This window comes from Camponotus floridanus, unplaced genomic scaffold, assembly GCF_003227725.1.
Source record: "Camponotus floridanus strain SB8 unplaced genomic scaffold, Cflo_v7.5 scaffold24, whole genome shotgun sequence".
NCBI lineage: Eukaryota > Metazoa > Arthropoda > Insecta > Hymenoptera > Formicidae > Camponotus > Camponotus floridanus.
This window is the reverse complement of record NW_020229370.1, coordinates 3,827,942-3,848,121: the sequence shown is the minus strand read 5'-3', so window position 1 is coordinate 3,848,121 and position 20,180 is coordinate 3,827,942. Positions and strand designations below refer to the sequence as shown.

The window sequence follows — 20,180 nt, the reverse complement described above, 5'->3', positions numbered from 1 at the left end:
ACGAGAGAGAGAGAGGGAAAGAGAAGCACGATAAAGACGACCAATCTCCAAGAAGGTGATACCTTCTCCGTTTTTTCAATGCGCCCCACCTTTTCAGTCTGTACTTTGCTCTCTGTCTCTCCGATACAAAAATAGAAATAGCATCACCCCTTGGCAACTATCTCCCTCGGCTCGAGGTCATTGGACAGAATCCCCACTTTTGCGCGCTTTCTAGGATGGGATATCGTAGAGTTTGATGGAGTTGTTATCGTCAGCTGCGATTAAATATACCGAATTGAAATCGACGAAATGAGTCATCCGTGACGAAATAAAAAGTTGCGGTTCCTACCGTTCCTGGCACGTATGCGTCGCCGAGCGAGACTTTGAGGAGGGGAGAGAGTCGCGAGACGCGTCAGTGCGCGCGCCACGTTAAAAGAAGAGGCATTTCGGGGCGAGACGCGAGCCGCGAGCCGCGAGCCGCTTCGCTTTGTCATGCAAAGATTCCTTTCGCTTTCGCTTTCCGGCGTTCGATTCGAGGACAGAATTGGATAGAGCCCGGGAGAGAGGAGGAAGAGATAATGGCACGATAGCGCGAGGAGCCGTCGAGAGAGGACGAGGACGAGGCGTCAATGCCAGCGACTAGAGCGGAGAAGAGCGACAGTGCCAACGCGTCGTCGGATACTCGGTGCGGGTGCGGAATCAAGCCGATCAGGCCGTTCGACGATGCCCGGCTCGACTTGGGCTCCCGACTCGGCGAGACGCTCGAGCGCTTCGCTCGCTCGAGAACGGAACGAGGAGCGGGCGCGAGAGCCCGAGGTCGGCTACCGCGGCGCGGACGACGCGGACGGCAGTTGACGCGCTCGTCGGTGCCCGATTCGGCGCGGTTCGAGAAGGAGGAGGTTATTATCTCGAGATAGAGGCTGCTAGAACGAATTGGCGAAAAAGATAAAGGAGGCAGCGACGTCGGAGGCAGCGGGCCGGCTAAAGGTTGTGAATGCGTTGCAAGGGGAAAGTACGTTGCCGCCGTCGTCGTCGTCGCCGTCGTCGCCGTCGTCGTCGTCGCGGTCGCGGTCGCAGCTGCGGCGGCGGTTGTGGGTGTTGCGGTGCCGAGGAAACGTCAACGATAGCGATGCTCGACGAGTAGGAGCGTCGCGTCGCGTCGCGTCGCGCGTCGAAGGAGCCGAGAGCCGAGCAGCGCCATGTCGTCGACGGGCGACGACGAGGCCCGGACGTTCCTCCCGCGTCCCAGCGAGAAGCGGAGGAGAAGCGGCCAAGCGAGATAGAGGAGCTCTCTCCCTCGGAGGCGCGTCGCTGCCGAGGCCGGTCCGCGGCCGGCCGGCCTAGACGGGCCCTTGGACCGGCCCTCGCCTCGCTCCTGGAAAATGAACTCCATGCTATATACTCTCTACGTGATCGCGATATTCTTCATGGTGTTTTGGTCGGGCATGTGGGTCGTGCACATGCTGGCGTTGATCGCCGGCCGCTGGAAGCTGCATCGCAAGACGACGCAACCGCCGAGCTACGAGACGCCGTTGCCGGGGGTCTCCGTGATAAAGCCCCTGATGGGGGTCGACCCGAATCTCTTCGGCAACCTCGAGACCTTCTTCACGATGGAGTACCCGCGGTACGAGCTCCTGTTCTGCGTCGAGGACGACTCGGATCCCGTGCTGATGCTGGTGCGCAAGCTCATGGAGAAGTACCCGGAGACCGACGCCAAGCTCTTCGTCGGCGGCTGCAACGTCGGGGTGAATCCCAAGATCAACAATATGCAGCCGGCGTACGAGGCCGCCAAGCACGAGCTCGTCCTCATCAGCGACAGCGGCATACGCATGAAGGAGGACACTCTCCTGGACATGGTGAATCACATGACGGACAAGGTGGCCCTGGTCCACCAGATGCCCTTCACCTGCGACCGCGAGGGCTTCGCCGCCGCGTACGAGAAGATCTTCTTCGGGACGGTGCAGTCCCGGATGTACCTCGCCGCGGACCTGCTCAGGATAAACTGCCACACCGGCATGTCGGCCCTCCTGAGAAAGTGCATCCTCGACGAGGTCGGGGGCCTGAAGGCGTTCGGCATCTACCTCGCCGAGGACTTTTTCTACGCCAAGTCGCTGACGGATCGCGGCTGGCTCATCACCGTCTCCTCGCAGCCGGCTCTGCAGAACAGCGGCCACTGCGAGGTCACGTCCTTCCAAGCGAGACTGCGACGATGGGCCAAGCTGCGGGTGGCGATGCTACCCACCACCATCGTCTTCGAGCCGCTCAGCGAGTGCCTCGTCCTGGGCGCCTTCGCTTCCTGGGCGGCCAGCGTCCTCTTCGACTGGGACTCCCTAGTTTTTTATCTGGTGCACATACTCTTGTGGTTCATGTTCGACTGGACGCTCCTGTGCGTCGTGCAAAACGGTCCGTTGCCCTTCGACAAACTCGAGTTTGTGTGCGGTTGGTGGCTCAGCGAGATTACGAGACCCTATCTGTTCCTCCAGGCTGTTTTGGATCCTCTCATACAGTGGCGCTCGCGCGTTTATAGGCTCAAATGGGGCGGCGTCGCCGAGGAGGTTAAGGCGAAAGTCAAATATTAACGCTCGGTCTGTGCGCGCTCCGAATCGGTGCATCCCCCAGGGTGCACCGATCGAATCAAAGCGACATTAGCGGAGGCGAAAACCGGAGGCGAGCCTCTCGCGGCCGATCGATTCCTCTACGAGGTATAATTCCAGTCGTCGCGATCGAAAAAGACATTTGCAACCTCGATCCAAGAATAACGCTTTGTGTCGCGTCAAATGAAATTTATATTTTTATTTGCGACTTTTACCCAAATATATTGGTAGCTTAAGGGCTCTGGCTCCGAACAAGCAAAATTCTCACGAACGCGCTTTAAACTTTTCGCGCGAACCGGGTTCTCAGCGGGTCCAATTTTATCGTAAAAATTGCTTCCTCTTTCCATCTATTACATCAGACGGAACTGTCAAAAAATGTCGAACGAATCGTATAGATTCTGCCTCGCTGCTAAATCTTATATACAAATTTAAATGTTGCGTCCGTGGTTCGATCGAGATCGATAGTCTAACGCGAAAACAACCGATCGAAACCTTTTACATGATCGCTCTCGCGAAATAAGTAACGCTTTGCAAGCCCTGCAACTTAATAAGCGCAAGAAGTAAGACTCGTAAAAAATAACATCCGCACAACATTTTGACAGCGCGAGTTGTTTATAAACAATCTCTCGACAACGTTTCGGCCTCGACTTCAACACCGTCCGAATATCGCGATATCGAATTCAAGGACGCAACAATATTACGAGAAGAAAGATTGGCATAAAAAAAAATGATATTACGTCAAAAGGAATAAGGAGCCGAAAATTTTATTCGCGCAAAGTTGATCGAATCGATCTGTACGCGATACAATGACTCGTCGATATAGCCAACGAGAGAAACATTTGACGCGTTTATTATTTCCATCGAATTTCCGTTATTCAACATCACGGTATGGAATGTATGAGATTTTTTTCCTGTCCGCGAACATGTATTATTTATTTGTAATAATTTTGATAGATACGTAAAACTAGTCGAGATTTAAGTGTACAGGTCGGCGGTATCGTACGGCATTCGCGTCTTTCCACGTGCGTCGCATTCTATGTATGATTAAAATGTATCGAAATTGCGCGAATATATTATATGTTGTCGTTGCATTACATAAATTATGATTGAAAGATTGTAAAGATAAATAAATTGCCAGAAATCCAATGGCGTGATTTTTCGACAATTGGAGATAAGCATTCTCGCACTCTCATCCCGGCTGTACAATTTAAATTTCATTGAGCAAATGTGCGCGTCTGTATGTGTGCGTGTAAACGTATATACGACTGCTGTATATGTAGACACATGTATTTTTGTCGCATCTACTTATTTCTCAATTTTCTCGCAGTCTTGCAAAATTGTTAGACCTAGAAACTCGGTAAAGTCTCTCCCGTGTATGCATCTACGATAACGAGATTACGCAATACATTGGTTATCGCTGATTTACTAAAACTGTACTTACACTGTACTTAACGTTAGATACACCAATGTTTTTGTATATAGCATCAATTGTCCGGGCACCGATAATCCAAATATCGATTCCTTCCTTCGACGGACGTGCGAGTACGTGTGTGCGTATATGTGTATATACACCGAATGTAAACCGAAACTCTTAATTTACGTTCGAATCATCCCTACAATTTTTTTTGTTACGAGAAACGTTTTCTTTCTCTCTCTCTTCTCTTCTTTTTCACTTGGAAAAAAATTACTTGATTGGGTTGGATAATCTCGATGGTAGATTTTTTTTTCTCGTTTCCAATTTATCCCCATAATCGATGTTTTTTTTTTTTTTCATACTTGCGACGCAATTATTTGATTTCTGGAAACGAGGCTTCCATAACGTAAAATGCAGATCTGTCAAATAAGCGACATTCAACATTTTGAAATTCGAATAACGCACACTTAGAACGATAAGGCGACCCCCGACTTAATCTCTCAAATTTGTAAACAAATACTATTACTAAAATTCCATAAATAGTAGTTAGACTATCTCCGTATACGTTATTACGAAGCTTTCAGATAAAGCAGAAGCAATAAATTATTAACGATGAATTAATTGATTCGATATCTTATAATCAGATTTTATTTATTTCATTATATCGATAATTTTCTGTTAGTTTCTCATTTGTATAAAAGATAATGTACTTATATAAATGATAATGTAATTATTATTATTATTATTTCGAATATACGATACATTATGGAAATTTGTTTCCTTGTTTCAAAGTCAAAGGTTGCTCATATACACTCCAAATAGAATGATTACGCGAATTTTAACGTTTCTTTTTTTCCCAACTTTTCGATGTAATCATCATAGTGCAGGATGATGTCCAATTAATGTAATTATCGAGCTAATTCGACTATTATTTATTTCATACATTTCATACATTCGTAAATTGATAGAAATATCTACGTTATTTTTTTTCAATGATTCTCCGAATGCAAATATGTGATATTAAATGGAAAAATTTGCTTTTCTCGCAGCGATACAACTAGAATATAAATTTTCTCATTGGCTAAAAAATGCGTCCCACGAGAGTTGTTAAAAAAATTAAAATATCACAACGCACATACAATTGACGTATATCATTTCGCGGTACAAGTTTAGCTAGCACATCATTGCGTGCGTGCGTGCGTGCGTGCGTGTCAAGTATGTATGCGTGTTTGCGTATGAAAAAATTTCCGAGAGATCCTCTCGTATAAATTGACCTTATTCCAGAAAATTTATTCTGAGAGATGTAAAATTCGTGAAGGATATAAATAAAAGATTTCGTTTTACTACTTTGCTCCTCTCTTTTATTAGATAAAAAAAAGTACGCGATAGTATTCATCGCGTTACTTACAACACGTTCGGGAATATTGTAAAACGACATTATCGCGCGAACGTCATTGATAGGATGACTGTTTGTTGTGCCACCTATACCGTTGGAAAGATGAATCATACGAAGCAGTATTGTAGATAACAAATCATTGAGTCATTATAATCTCCCAGTTTCAAATTACTCACAAATCATTGAGTCATTACGATCACTTGAATTGCGATGAATAAATTTAGCGAAATTTTTTTTCATTTTTTTTAATCGATCCAAGACTCTCGTTACGTTAAAAAACAATGTGCTTGTCGCTGCACGATGCGCGTAAACAACATAGAAAATGACTGTGTTTCATAAATATTGAAAAGCGTGTTTCCTTATATTAAACCTTGTTCAGAAATGTAAATCGTTGCGCGACAGATACATTTTTCCCGGATACGGTTTCGATGAGACGATCGAAATGCGAGAAAGCAGCGAATCTTTGCATCATTCCCGAGCTTTGAGCATATTTCCTGTACATCGTAGATGCGTAGTAATGTGGCCAATGTAGCAGAAATTATAATTTGCTCGTTATTACACATAATTGCATGTAATCCGTTTGAAAATGCCATACAGATGTGTCTGTCGTTACAAGGACGCACGTGCATTTGTCTCACGCATTTTATATACGAGTATATATATATATATCAGCCACATCCTCTCGTACTTTAAAAGTGCGGCAAGTACGACCATCGCACGACAAATCCCACCTAATTTACATAGATAAATAAACATTCAACTTTATTTCTCGCACTCTTCATTTCTCTAACGTGGGTCCTACGTCAAAACGTGTCCCATTTCTCGCGAAATTATATCACCGATATTGATTTAGGCAGAAAGTAGGCTTATCTGTTACGAGATAAATTATCGAACATTTCTACATCGATTGACACGCAAGTCGAATGGTACGAATCGAAGCAAATGGCTGTGGCAAAATTGCGCGGATATGACACGTACCTTCTTCTACGTACATACCTTGCGTTACATAAGACTCTTCTCTCTCTTTCTTTCAAAAAGCATTGCAGAACTGAAAATGGAATTCTCTCGAGCGATAAAGATATTTATCGCGTTTGTATAATCTCGTATCGTTTGTTTTTAAACACTTTTATATTCTTCTACATTCTTATCGAGAAATTTTTCTTAAGGTTTTTATGGACTCTATCTTCCAAATGGAAGAGTCTCTTATAAATACGATTTTTTTTTCTTTAATTATATATATTTTTATAAAAGCATTCACACATTTTATTAATTCGGATTCGGATGCATGCAATAGCATGCGAGAAACACATTACACGATAAAATCTTTATAAAACTCTTGGTAGAATTTCAGTGAATTACGTAATTACTCTTGTTCCACACATGAGAATAATATGTATATGTTCTCTTGATATTTCGAAATTTTGCACTCTTCAAAATTTAAAATAAAAGATAATGTCATAATAATATCATATTTATTAGGAAAATATCCGATATTCTTTAAATTCTTGGCTCGCGGGGATTCTTTTGGCTGAATTAAGATAAGTTAATTTTACTTTTATCTTTTATCTTAATATTTTAAAATTTTATCATTCGGTGGAAAATTCATAATTAAAATATCGATTGTATATAACTTGTAATCTGTCATTATCCACGTTTATCCAATTCCTAAAAAGTTTACCGCTCCATTATATATGTTTTGCTACTTAAGCGGATTATTATTGCTTCTCCTCTTTATCGCTGTAATTATCGCGTATTATTCCCAGTAATGCAGGCAAACATTTGCACCATGTAAAAAATTTAATCTTTAAGCGATATTTATCCGCGGTAAATGCGGATTATTTCTTACTTTTGGAATCAAAAAACGTAATGTCTTAATTATAGCTTTCACAGACACGACTTGAGTGCGCGTTAGTAATAAACTGAGGAATGACACTAGTATAAACAAATTTGCGTACATTTTTCGAAGTTTAGTAATTTTCAATATAACGAAATTATAAAAATGCGTTAAAAAGCAATTAATTTCGAATCAAGCCTCTTTTGAAAATGGTTTTTGCAAATCTATTCGTGTGAGCATAAAAAATATAGTACAATTATCGTATATTTGAAAAAATACAAAACGAAAGAGAGAAAGAGGGAAAATGAGTGATTACGTGAAAGCCAAGTAAAGAGAGAAAAAATTTGTATTTTTTTTATCATCACTGCCAAGTTTTACTAGTTTTAACATTTGCAATTTTGTATGCAATCCTTGTTTTATCGTCCAAAACTTTATCCTTTGATTAAGCTTAATTTCAAAGATTTTTTCAAACACATTTTCCCAAACACAAGTTTGTAACGCGGATGTATGATAAAAATCAGAATCGCATATCTGACGATTATCGCGATATGCATATATCTCTCTACATCCTTTCACATTTAATTTATATCTTGTAATAAATATAAAATAATATTTTTTTTAGAAACAGTCATTATGAGTAACACTTTGATAAAAGACTATCATCCGCACGTGTTCAAGAAATTTTTTAAGTGAAATATGTATAACGAGCGAGCAATGTGCGTACGCCTTCTTATTATCACTTATAAGAAGTAGGAAATTAAATCATTTTAAGTATAACGATACCAATGTATCAAATTGATTCCAAGAGAGAATTTGCATTTTTATTTAACTTTGGGCTGTGAATCGATAATTTCAGAAAGAGAGAGAGAGAGAGAGAGAACTCGAAGCTCAAACTATTTATCTCCCTCCCTCCTCACATTTCAATAAAATATGAACAAGCAACGGACGACATGGTGACAAAGCTATAATAATAGCGATTAAGCACATCACATGCGTCATCACTTTAAACATTAAAATAAATTTCTTTCCTATGGATTACAAGAATTGATATCATGTCATTTATTTCAATAAAGTTATAGCCATGAAATATTATCGCGTCTCTAGATTGTATCTCTCGATAAAACAACCAGTTGGACGTTGAACATTTTTAAAAATTGAGCGAAATTTATGAAGTTTATAGGAAATTTTTCATTACTTTATATGAGTACGATAAAAAAATATTCCTTTTCACCCTGCTGTTTTTTTGTATCCTTTTTTTATATACGATATACCTATCATCACCTACAATTTACCGATGTGAATAAGATAACAGATTAGATTAAAATATAATCATATAAACGTGTTGTAAACATCTTTTGAAACATCCTTGCATCCAATACATAGCGCGTTTCACGGTGAATAATTATTTTATTGATAGTTTCGTTTTTCCTTGAATAAATTATTGAAATAAAAAAGAAAAGATTTATCCTTAAGAACGTACAGTACTAGACAAAACAAATCATACACCTTTCAACAAATTGAATTTCTTAGTATAACTATTCTTGTAACAAGCAAATAGATTATTAGATACAGGAAAGTCGAAGCATTTCAAAGTATTTAAATAAAGAAAATAGGAAATAATAAAAATTATGCTCAATTATTTTGTAAAAAATTTATTATTCAATATTGTTACATTTTGCCCTGGACAAAATAAATCATACACTTTTAGAAGTAATAATTCACAAATAAATAAATTCTAATTAGTATTTGGTATGGTCACCTTTAGCTTTCAATACCGCTTCCAGTCGGCGAGGCATACTTATTAATTGGATTAAATCTGAAATTCTTTCAAATTCTCGCACAATACATCAATATATCTTTCTGCCGTCATGATGCTTTCAATTCGAGTTTAAATTACCGATTCCAGACCATGTAAAGCATCCCCATATCATAATATTATCGCCTTCATATTTTACAGTCTTCTGAATAAAACCGACTTGAGTTTGCCAAGAAGTACGCGAATATGTCTCTAGACTTTTGGAAAAAAGTATTGTGGTCTGATGAGAGCAAGTTTGAATTATTTGGATAAAAATGACGATCTAGGGTGTGGCGAAAACCTGGTGAGGCTTTTAAAGAAGTAAATATTTTGCAGAAGACTGCAAAATATGGAGGCGGTAATATTATGGTATGGAGGTGCTTTATGGTCTGGGCTCTATGCTACATGGTCTGGGATAATTGGTCATGGTAATTTGGCTCGAATTGAATTGAAAGCATGACTGCAGAAGAATATATTGATGTATTGTGCGAGAATTTGAAAGAATCTCAGATTTAATCCAATTGAAATTATGCGGGCTTATTTGAAACTATGCGGGCTTACGTGAACGTGAATAAAACGAACGTGTGTGACAAGACATCGTCCTATGCAACATTCCAGAAGGCTCGGAAGGAAATTGATCCTAAATACTTAAAGAAATTAGTCCAAAGTATGCCTCGCCGATTGGAAGCGGTATTGAAAGCCAATGGTGGCCGTACCAAGTACTAATCACAATTAGAATTAACTTTATTTATTTGCTAACTATTACTTCTAAAAGTGTATGATTTATTTTGTCCAGGGCAAAATGTAACAATATTGAATAAGAAATTTTTTACAAAAGAATTGAGCGTAATTTTTATTATTTTACAATTTTCTTTATTGAAGTACTTTGAAATGCTTCGACTTTCCTATATCTAATAATCTATTTGCTTGTTAAAAGAATTAGTTATACTAAGAAATTCAATTCGTTGAAAAGTGTATGATTTATTTTGTCCAGTACTGTACGTACGTAATGGGAGGAGCACGATCGCGTAAAGTGTGGCTGGCAACACATACCGCTAACATGTGTAATGCCACATTATGAAACCTTATCCTACTCTAGATCCTACGTTAGATTATATTATGCTATCTGCTATGCTACGCTGCATTCCATTGTGTTATATTATATATCACGGCATGTGTCTCTCATATATACGTAATGTATATCAATTTGAATAACACGATGAAGGAAGGAGAAGAGAGAAGCACGAATCTAGCATTCCTCGATCGATCATAATAGATTCATTCTGCGATATCGTCAAAGCCGTAGTTTGAAACGCAACATGAATCGCACAATTAAAGAGAGCTCTAAGGTTAAATCGATTGTTTTATACTCGCGATATTCGATTATACGGTAGCTGTGTGCTCTGAATTTTGGGGTACGATAACGAGATTGTATTCCGTGAAACGACTAGTTGTCAAGGGTAAAAATACCGCAATACGACGCGGCGCGGTGCAGTCCATCAGTAACGAGGAATGATTAAACATAATGTAATAGATAGACGTGTTACTCGATATGTATATTTTTTTTCTTGCATCGGTAAACAACGAAATCCGAGCCGCTTTCGCGGTCGTAGTTTCTAGTGTTTCGTATCGATGTTTACGTGTAATCGAATTGTCTCTTGGTTCTTCCTTCTTGCGTTATCGATTTCATCCTTTGTGACGGGTGTTTACTCTTGTATAATTATAGAGAACTAACGATTAAATCATTTTATGTAACTTTGACATTATCCTGGTCGTTTAAACACTCTCAATTGAAAAATTTATGACGTATGCGTCTCTTGATCAGTCTCGAGTCGTTGAAGGTTCGCGTAGGCCTCATTGTGTTTCTCGTATAATGCGCTTGTGTAAATTTAAAGCCTTCGAGATGCATAGCTTAGCATACATACGCGTGTACGAGAAAGAGAGAGAGAGAGAGAGAGAGAGAGAGAGAAAAAAAATAAGAGAATTGAATAAAAAGATTATCGAAATCAGTTTATTTAACATTCTCGAGTTTCTCATAAATATAACGTTAACATTTTTATCATTCAAACTGTCAAGAAGAGATGATAAAATTGCAAATTTTATCGAGAGTTTATTCAAATATTTTCTTTGCTCAAACAAATATTCCGTCTTAATCGGAACGAAAAAGACATATTTATGTTTCTCAGAAAAATATTTCTCTTTTACGATTTATCATATTTTTACAATGAAAATTTATTGAAAATTTGTGTGTATAAATAACGTTGAATTTATAACACGAGACATTTGTGTAACGAGTTTACCATGCGTCGCTCTCGTACAACGGAAACAGCTATGTCATCTGATTTACCCGGTAGACATACTTTTACATAGAGTACGCTACTGTCCGTGATTTAATTTCACGGACGAAATAAAATATAATCGAACGGAATGGAATAAACAATTTTGACAATATATTTTTTTACAATGCGATATTATTTTTATATATTTTCAATTAATACGGATTGAGAGAGATCGCAAAAGTTACACATTATTAACGTCCTTCCTCTACTCTTATTATCGTACGTTTGTTAATTTTACTTTGCACAAGTATTATTAAACATTTATAACGTTTGTTAATTTTACTTTGCACAAGTATAATATTATTAAACATTTATAATTTTTCTTATAGATAAATATTTCGGTATACGCTGCGTTGAGAAATTTTACATTTTCTCTATTATATCATGATTTTCAATAATCATGCACAATAAAGCGAAATATTGACATTAAAATGAGAATACATGGGCGTGGTATTGTTTGATTATAAAAATTAACCCTTGATTTTTCAGGTTGTTTGAAAAAACGATCCGTTACCGTTCTCTTCACCAAGGTATTCTTGCGAAATTACTTATGAAACACATGTAAGTTTTTATAGTCACTTCAGTTGTCAAAGGTCGCTCGATAATCCCCGCATTAATTATTGCTCATTGCGTTAAGCTGAACGTTAAGAGGACCACGTATACGACCACGTACGTACGCGTTCTTATCGTCAGCCTTCAGTTGACAGTTGATAAAAGTGTCGTAACCTCTCGTACGATTCTTCCCTCGAGATTATCGTCGTAATTTCAGTGTCAGAATTAACCATTTTCGATCATGTCGCTGGACGAAGTAAGGAGTAAATTAATTATTTGCTTGGTGAAAAAAATTTGTATCGCAAAATCGAACCATTAGTTTATTAGCGAGTGAAGTTTGATTAGAGTGAGACTAGTGACGTTTGTGCCAATTGCAAACTTTTTTTTTTAAATCTTCTATATCGGTGTAAAATAAACTATTGCATGCCATGAACATTATTTTCGAAATTACTTTAGAAAGATAACGTATTAATGCAGCGCGACAAAAAAAAACATGATTTTTTAAAATAATTTTATTGATCTTAAATTTGCTTCTTTCTCCTGCTCTTTAATGATAAATCCAAGACAAAAGAAGGAAAAAATTCACTAGGCTAGACTCAACAAGGAGATTAGGTTATATCAGCAGCCAATAGTGCTATTGACTGATAATATTGACTTTACAAATAAAGGTTGATAACTCACAAGCTCAGCTTGATACATAAATGGTTAATTATGGCGATCAGACGATAATTTTGATATAAAGAGGAAAGCTCAATTCCCCAATCAAACTGCATTGTTAGCACATGCAACTATCTCTGATTTGACAAATCTAAATTGCATACTCGTTATTTTGATTAAATTGTTACTATTCGTTAGATAAAAACAATACAGAGTAGAGAGAAATCTTTTTACAAGATGATTGCATAAACATTTTTTTTTCTCAGAGATTCAATCATGCTGCCGCAGAGGTAAAAGAATTGGCTGCGCAGCCAGAAGACGAACATCTACTTGAACTCTACGCATTGTACAAGCAATCCACCGTAGGTGATTGCAATACAGGTTTGTTTACATAAAATTTTTGCACAAAATTCATACTCGTTGCACACGTATGTATAATCTCAATGCCTTTCAATTTTTTTCCGTTTAGAGCGGCCAGGTATATTGGACTTTAAAGGGAAAGCAAAGTGGGATGCTTGGAATGGTAAAAAAAGCCTGGAACAAGAAACGGCGAAAGAGCAATATATTGCTAAAGTGGAGGAATTAATCGCCTCGATTGGAAAAAAGTAGCCGATTCATTATCACGCATATATGTGCGCATAAATATTCGCGTGTAATCTTACTGAAATGTCTACGAAACTTTTCATTTGTAATAGAGTAGCAGGAAGCATTATACACGCACATACGAATAATTGCATATAGTATGATATCAATTTTGTATTGTTCAGCAACTACACGCACTTGTATAGGGTGCACATTTTTGTTCCGTTCATTTATAAATCTTGTATCTACTTTATTACAGTCAGCATAAAATTACTTCTGGCATATATCTTTCGGTCACAATCATTTTCCCTTCTTAACAAACAATAATTTAACTTTTGCCGTTTGCGTTTCAGTCCCGTACTAAAGTTTCACTCATACCGACTCAAGACATTAGTGTATATTAATAATGTATTTTTACATATAACATTTTTTTCTTATCATTATATACACATATGGAAATAACTAATCAAAGAAAACAATTTCCTAACACACTTTCAATGATATATCTCGCCGTGTGTCTGTATGTATTTAGCTAAAACTTAAATTGGTAAATAACGCTATAGCCAACGCGACAATAAAAATACGCAGCAACGAAAATAAATTATACCTATTATTAACCGATACGAAAGATGTACAAGACATTTTTGTTTGAGAAATTATAAGTTTGCGTCAGTTCTGTAACCTAGCGATATCTAATTTAATCGAGATTTAAGTTAGCGCGAACGCCATCGGTTACGTTTTACAGCTATTGATAGAGGACAAGGCTTGGATGTTACTTGCAAATTGTAAAGTTTGGATTAGCAGCGTAAGCGATACGCTATCACGAGTACCCAAACTCGACTCGAACAGCTCATTGCTTTACGAAACTAAATGATTCAACGACAACAGATAGCGCGCCGCTTCGCTTTCGAAACCAAAAGCTGACAAAAATCTTGTCTTTTGAAATGAATTTTATTATAACCGAACCGCGTGGATATGTCAAAAACCAATTGCATTATAGGATATTATATTCTTTCTCCCTCTCTCTCTTTCTCTCTCTCTCTCTCCCCCTTTTATGTAATAATAATTTGATATATAAATTGGTAATATTTTGTTTTTTAAACTTTCATTAGATGGTAGATGATGGATAATAGTGACATGTATATGTAAAATGAAAATTTGAAAAAAATTACATCAATCGAGTACATTAGGAGCGCATACTTGTCGATTTGCATATATAAGGAACTTGACAAGAGCAATCTATTTCCTCTTACTTCTATCGTGCTTCTTACTCATGTGCGGATGATGACGCGTCTTTATTCTGCTAGCTTTTAGATAGTCGCTGTGGATCGCATTCGAGCTGTGGCTACCCATCGTGTTATCATTGATGTTCTCACAGACTTGACGACTCGTTGATGCTTCGTCGAACCTAATACACACATAAACAAACGAGATGACGGAAAATCGAAGTTCGTGAGAGGCAATTTCGCTCTTGTTTTATTGTTAAATTCCAATTATTAACGCTCCGATCACTCGGGCTTAGAGAGCCTATCTCACTATCATCGATTGTCAATTGTAATGAGTAAAACGCGTTAAAAACTAATGTTACGTTCTCGACGAGACTATTGCGAGGGAGAGGAGAATATGTCGGGGAATATCAACGCGAATACCAGGTACTCGTTTGCTGATGTTTGAACCGTGACGACAGGAATTTCTCAATTGCCAAGGAGAGATCGAGCGAATGAGATGTATTTTAACTGTACGTTATTGACTGTGGTACGCCGTTCACCGTCTTCGATTTCAGTACATCGTTTTCGTAAGACATTATAGTTTCTTTCCCATTTTCAAAGACTCTGCAAAAAAAAAGGAAATAAAACGAACGATTAGAAAGAGTACGTTTTAATGTCATTAAAGATTCGCAACATCAGACATACTTTTTGGTCGTAATTTTCTTTCCGTTGATGAAACGAGTCGAGGTACTGGTACGTTTCACAGCAGCACCACCGCTCGCTCCATCGAAACTAGTAAAAGTATTGAAAGAGGTAAAGTTTGCTCCGGCGGCTCCAGTATTCTCCATTAGATTATCGAACGGCAAACGAAAGCCGAATCCGAAGGGACCAAAGAAGGAAGTGCTCAGACTATTACTAGCCGGGTGACCATGTCTCCCCGTAGGGCCTCTCCGAGAAGAACCATGAAAACCTGAAATTCGACAATGGCGTTTTGTATTCGTCACATATATTCGTCATCTGCAATGTATACTGCGAGCACGCGTACATGCTTACCGGCAAATAAATCTTCAAAGGGCATACCGTCGAAAAATTCCCTAAATACTTCCTCGGGATCTCTAAAAACAAACGTGCCGGCAAAGTGCGGATCAAAGTCATCTCGTCCTTTGCTTCCGGGCATTTGAAGACCTTCTTTGCCATATTGATCGTAAACACGCCTCTTTTTTTCTAAAAAAATTTAAAAGCAAATGATTATAATCTTTTATTGGCTTCGATCATTATCACAAATTTTTTTCCTTTCAATCAAAAACTCAACAAGCGAGGCTTCCGCAAGGTTTGCCGCAAGGTTAGTCCAATATTAATCGAATAATGTACATACGAATAATATACATCATGAAAAAAATGGAGTGTCAACAACGTTCAAAGATTTATCGCGACTGATGTATTGCTTAGTTTAGTTTATGTTATGTAACATGTTGATCGTTTTCATCAAGAATGTAACTATTTCGATCGAGTTATAACTCGCCAACTGTTAGCACACGCTGACAATGAAAGGCAGGCGGGGTTAACTGCAACGTGGTGTAGCGTTGATACTATAGATCAGCGTGATACTATAGATCAAGGAAAATTCGCAAAGTTTCTTTCACTACTACTATTGTAAGAATAAAGAGGATGAGCGATTGTGGCGGATGTCTATTCTGTTTGTATAAAGTATCGTTTTAAAAAAGATATTTACACATCACACAGTGTAGCAGTTTTTACAAATAACCGTGTTGTTATAATAAGTCACATACAACGTTGATTTTCAAAATCCTATCTCGCTTCTGCATCGCGTTAGATATTCCGTGTCCTTATTCGCGTCGTTTTTTCGCAAAAAAAGAAAGAAAAGAAAGAAAAAAGAAGAGAGAGGCGGATATATATATATATATACATTTTGTGTGGCGCAATATTAAGGCAAAGAAAAACGAGAGAAAAAAACTATAATATACAAAATGTTTTGAACACTCTGCAAATCGTATTTTTTTTATCAAGTGATACCGAAATATCGCTGGAAAGGAGAATCAAAGAAACTCCGGAAGGTGAATCCACGGCCGGGCCTTGATGCTGCCTTCTGATATAAGCGCTGATCGTAAATGCGTCTCTTCACATCTGGAAAGATTTTTTGTATCGCCCCGATCTTCTCTTACAAATTATGCGTACACTCGTCGTTCTTTCAAATTTTTCGACAATCCATATTCTCGGAACAAACATTTTGTACGATGTGTCGATCTTAAGAAAAAGCGGCAGATTCTATCGCATTAATCCTAGAAATCTCTTGTGCTTTTATAGAAAAATTTATTCAAGGTATATCTTGCGTTCCAAGACATCGAGGTGTGTTTTACGGCTAGAAAGCCAATTCTCGGCGAGAATCGCAGTGTGTCCTTTCAATTTAATTTATTATTATCATAGAACGCACTTACCATCGCTCAAAACTTCATAAGCTTCCGAGATTTCCTTGAATCTTCTATTTGCCTCTTCCAAATTATCGGGATTCTTGTCTGGATGCCATTTCAATGCCAATTTTCTATACCTAGGGAACAGAAATGCCGGATATTGCGTTAGTGAAGTTTATTAAAAACATCCGACCGATCGTAAGAGTAGGTCGTATTATTTCGTAAGACTTTGAAAATTCGCTCGGAATTCAATTCCACGAGATGAGAGATGCAAATTAGATTAACGATAAACTTACGCCTTTTTTATATCAGCACTGGAAACATTCCGTTGTACTTCGAGCACTTTGTAGTAGTCGACCATCGTTCGGCACGTTCGGAATCAGGACTTAGGAAACCACCTGTCGGACAATGCGAATCTTTCTTATTATGGCCGATATAAATTGATGACGTTTAATGCATGCAATCGATTATCGAATATCGCAAAGGAATATACGATGAAAAGTTTAATTATTAATTATATTGCCAAACTTTTTCGAAAATCTTTTTGGATGACGCGACACAGATATCTTTGTTTCGTAATACGATAATTCCTAATGTTTTGACGAATAATTGATCACGATGCCACGTCGTGACTTGTGCGGGATAGCGTTATGCGACGCATATAAATGTCATTAACAATTTAAATGGACCGCAGGTAAGAATAGATAGCGCATTATCGCTAATTGCATCGTGTCAACTTTTTTGGTTGAATATGGTAACCGGAACGTGTTATACGTACGCGCAATGATGAAAATTTCAGCGTTTACAAACTCGAGATCAGACCGACGAAATTGCTAAAGTTAGCCAAGACGACTATCGAAAATAGTTGGATGCATCGAACGTAGAGATTATTACGAATACAAAGTCTCCGACCTACGATTTTGTATAGCGAGGTACCGCTAATCGCCAAATTAAACAAGTCGAAATAAAGAGAGAAAAAAAAAAAAAACAAGATGTATCGCGCAATCCTCGTTCCTTACTAATGTGTTTGATGCTCAACTAATGGTTGATACTACTCTTGCCTTCGATAACTCTGAATCCTTGCCAAAAAGAAATATATATATACGTGCTCTCTTTTTCTCTCTGTTGAAGGGAAGAAATACGCGACTGGTAGAGACGAAGATGATAAAGATAAAAAAACTGATGCTTCGATCAAGGGAGGATGATTGTGAGTGAGTCACGCTACTTTTGGATTTGATTTTGATCTACGCTGCCTACGCGTTTTACGGCTAAGTCTCTCAGGTGAAGTCGCAGCCAACGTGCTCGTCATCGCGACGTGGGTCGTCTCGCGACCACGTAATCCTACGTATATATCTCTCGCCTGCGTAACGACTGCGAATTTCGTTTTACCTATATATTTTAAATCCCCACTCTCATTACTCTTTAATCGTTGAATTATCGTGTTGTTGCGAGAGAGAGAAATTTCAAAAGTTTTGATTTCAAAATTTTTTTTTTTTCATCTCTCTCGAATCAAGCACGACCTTGAATTTTCACATCGTTTCCGAGCGAGTCCTCTAATCGATCAAACTCACGAGGACCGAAAATCACCACGGAAGGAAATATATTTGGCGATCCGAAAGAGGGTACGCAATTTTCGAGGACGAATGAGAGCGAGGCGATTCTAGTGGGCGTCCTTATATTCTTGCAGGGAGGCGTGACGTCAGTTTTACATATTTGGCCAGAGAACGACATATCGAAGGAAAAGGATCCCGCGCGATGCCTCGTGTCCTCGCTCGCGCGCAAATCTTTCCGTGTATTGTCCTCGTTGCAAGTATAATTTAAATATCAACGTGTACACTCTCTTTCTCCTTATAGATGCCGGTTAATCGTAATCGCGATTACGCATACATATACGTCTTTTTTTTCAAAATTTTACAATGCAAATGTACAAGTGCAATTTGTTAAATTTATTTTTAATTTGCATGGAAGAGAAAATCAGATTACATTTTGCATAAAGTCATTTCAACAATGATTTAATAATAAACAAATATGCATAAATGTGAGTAAAATAAATAGAATATAATAATAATAAATTTTAATAACTTAGAATATATGTTGTTTTACAAAATTCAACAGAAAGAATGAAATGTTTTTATTTGAGAAAAAACACATGTACGTATCTTGAATTTACTTTTGATTTAAATTTAAAATTGCACCATCTTCCAACTTACATTGAAATAAGAAGAAAATGGAAGAAAAGATTTACTTTCACCCATTTTAAATGTAATAATTTAATATCTAAGATACTACTTCAATGTCAAATACAAATGAATTGTAATATGCTGTAAATACGCATCAAGTCGAGATAAAGTTTCAAAACATTGTTTAAATGTTTACCAAATATTTTACATCGTACATTTGCATTGTACCTTCCAATGTACAATTATCAAATACATTGCTGCCGCTGTGTCTTTCGATTACACAATATTACACAATCTGTAACACAATGTTTCTGTCCTTGACATCGGGTCATATTGTATGCTTTAGTCGCAAGTCACTGATAAAAACTAAAACCTGTAATTTTAAAGTTTTTAAACTATAGATTCCTATTGTAAAAATAATTGTGTTTGGTTTTGCGCAACTGTAGTCCTTGTGCATCTAGTAAAATATCATTACTGCTACAGCAATAGTAAAATATAATATTGGTTAACGATAAGTAACAATCACTGATAACTTCCTTTGGCGATTCGATACATTTTTGGCATCTATAATAAACTCAACGATGACAACACACACGACAAAGTTTCAAACATACCATGTCCTACCTACGTCCTAATTTCAGGTTTACCTTCTGCAACGTACGAGCGCACGCTTTATCAACAACCGAAAGTAACTGACATGTACTTGAATTTCTTCGATTGGTTACGCTGATACTCGATGACGCTTTAGCCGATACATAATAGAGCACACGTACTTTTACATGCCTTCGCACGTAGCTGCTGGCTTGGCATCGAATTTAGAACGTGCGAATGTTTGATGCGAAATGATGGCAAAGAGCGCTTCTCTTCGAAAGTTTACTCGTTTCTAAGAGCTCGAAGCGTGTGTAAAAAAAATGCAAAAACCTAGCTGCAAAAAGAGATACCGCGCGTGGTCTTCTGACACTCTGTTATCAAGTTATCTTCGGGACTCACCGAAAATGGCTCCTGTTTGTCGCACGTCAATCGTCAATCGTTTTAATCGATTTTAATAGTTGGTAAAAGTAAACGGTTTTCTTCCTCCTGATCGGAAAGAAAGCACACGTTCGCGGACAAAAGTGGAGATACGCGATAGCGACGTGAAGTTGCCTCAAACAAAGTTCGATTATTCAACGTGTGGCCAATATCGTGAATTTTCTAGAGGTTTCCAGCATTTGGTAACTATAT

The 20,180-nt window shown here is 38.2% G+C and overlaps 3 protein-coding genes across 10 annotated transcripts; 2 read left to right on the top strand and 1 right to left on the bottom strand.

The window, feature by feature from the left end:
• Positions 1–412: 412 nt before the first annotated feature.
• LOC105256622 (ceramide glucosyltransferase) lies at positions 413–5,330 on the top strand. The gene has a single exon (XM_011266724.3). The coding sequence runs from the start codon at positions 1,362–1,364 to the stop codon at positions 2,556–2,558; it is 1,197 nt and encodes a 398-aa protein (XP_011265026.1). The 5' UTR covers positions 413–1,361; the 3' UTR covers positions 2,559–5,330.
• Positions 5,331–12,001: 6,671 nt separating this feature from the next.
• On the top strand, positions 12,002–13,428 carry LOC105256621 (acyl-CoA-binding protein). The gene is made up of 3 exons (XM_011266723.3): positions 12,002–12,159; positions 12,827–12,941; positions 13,030–13,428. The coding sequence occupies exons 1-3, from the start codon at positions 12,145–12,147 to the stop codon at positions 13,167–13,169; spliced, it is 270 nt and encodes an 89-aa protein (XP_011265025.1). The 5' UTR covers positions 12,002–12,144; the 3' UTR covers positions 13,170–13,428.
• On the bottom strand, positions 13,299–20,137 carry LOC105256620 (dnaJ homolog subfamily B member 6). 8 transcript variants are annotated; one of them, XM_011266714.3, is made up of 8 exons: positions 19,950–20,137; positions 17,076–17,177; positions 16,807–16,916; positions 16,385–16,495; positions 15,404–15,574; positions 15,056–15,320; positions 14,885–14,974; positions 13,299–14,550 (listed from the first exon to the last, which is right to left on the bottom strand). In XM_011266714.3, exons 2-8 carry the CDS (start codon positions 17,138–17,140, stop codon positions 14,382–14,384), a joined length of 981 nt encoding a protein of 326 aa, XP_011265016.1. In that variant the 5' UTR covers positions 17,141–17,177; positions 19,950–20,137; the 3' UTR covers positions 13,299–14,381. The 8 variants fall into 8 exon arrangements, 7 of the variants coding, with proteins under 7 accessions (XP_011265016.1, XP_011265019.1, XP_011265020.1 ...); XM_011266717.3 differs by lacking the exon at positions 19,950–20,137 and adding an exon at positions 19,733–19,921; XM_011266718.3 differs by lacking the exon at positions 19,950–20,137 and adding an exon at positions 19,607–19,855.
• Between the last annotated feature and the right edge of the window lie 43 nt (positions 20,138–20,180).

Coding starts and splice junctions, on each gene's coding strand:
- LOC105256620 (XM_011266714.3), bottom strand. CDS start 17,140: ATGGTCGACTACTACAAAGTGCTCGAAGTACAACGGAATGTTTCCAGT. Junction 15,575..16,384: donor TCCTTTCCAGCGATATTTCG/GTATCACTTGAT, acceptor AAATTTTTTTAG/AAAAAAAGAGGCGTGTTTAC. Junction 14,975..15,055: donor AAGAAAATTACGACCAAAAA/GTATGTCTGATG, acceptor TTTTTTTTGCAG/AGTCTTTGAAAATGGGAAAG.
- LOC105256621 (XM_011266723.3), top strand. Junction 12,942..13,029: donor CGTAGGTGATTGCAATACAG/GTTTGTTTACAT, acceptor TTTTCCGTTTAG/AGCGGCCAGGTATATTGGAC.
- LOC105256622 (XM_011266724.3), top strand. CDS start 1,362: ATGAACTCCATGCTATATACTCTCTACGTGATCGCGATATTCTTCATG.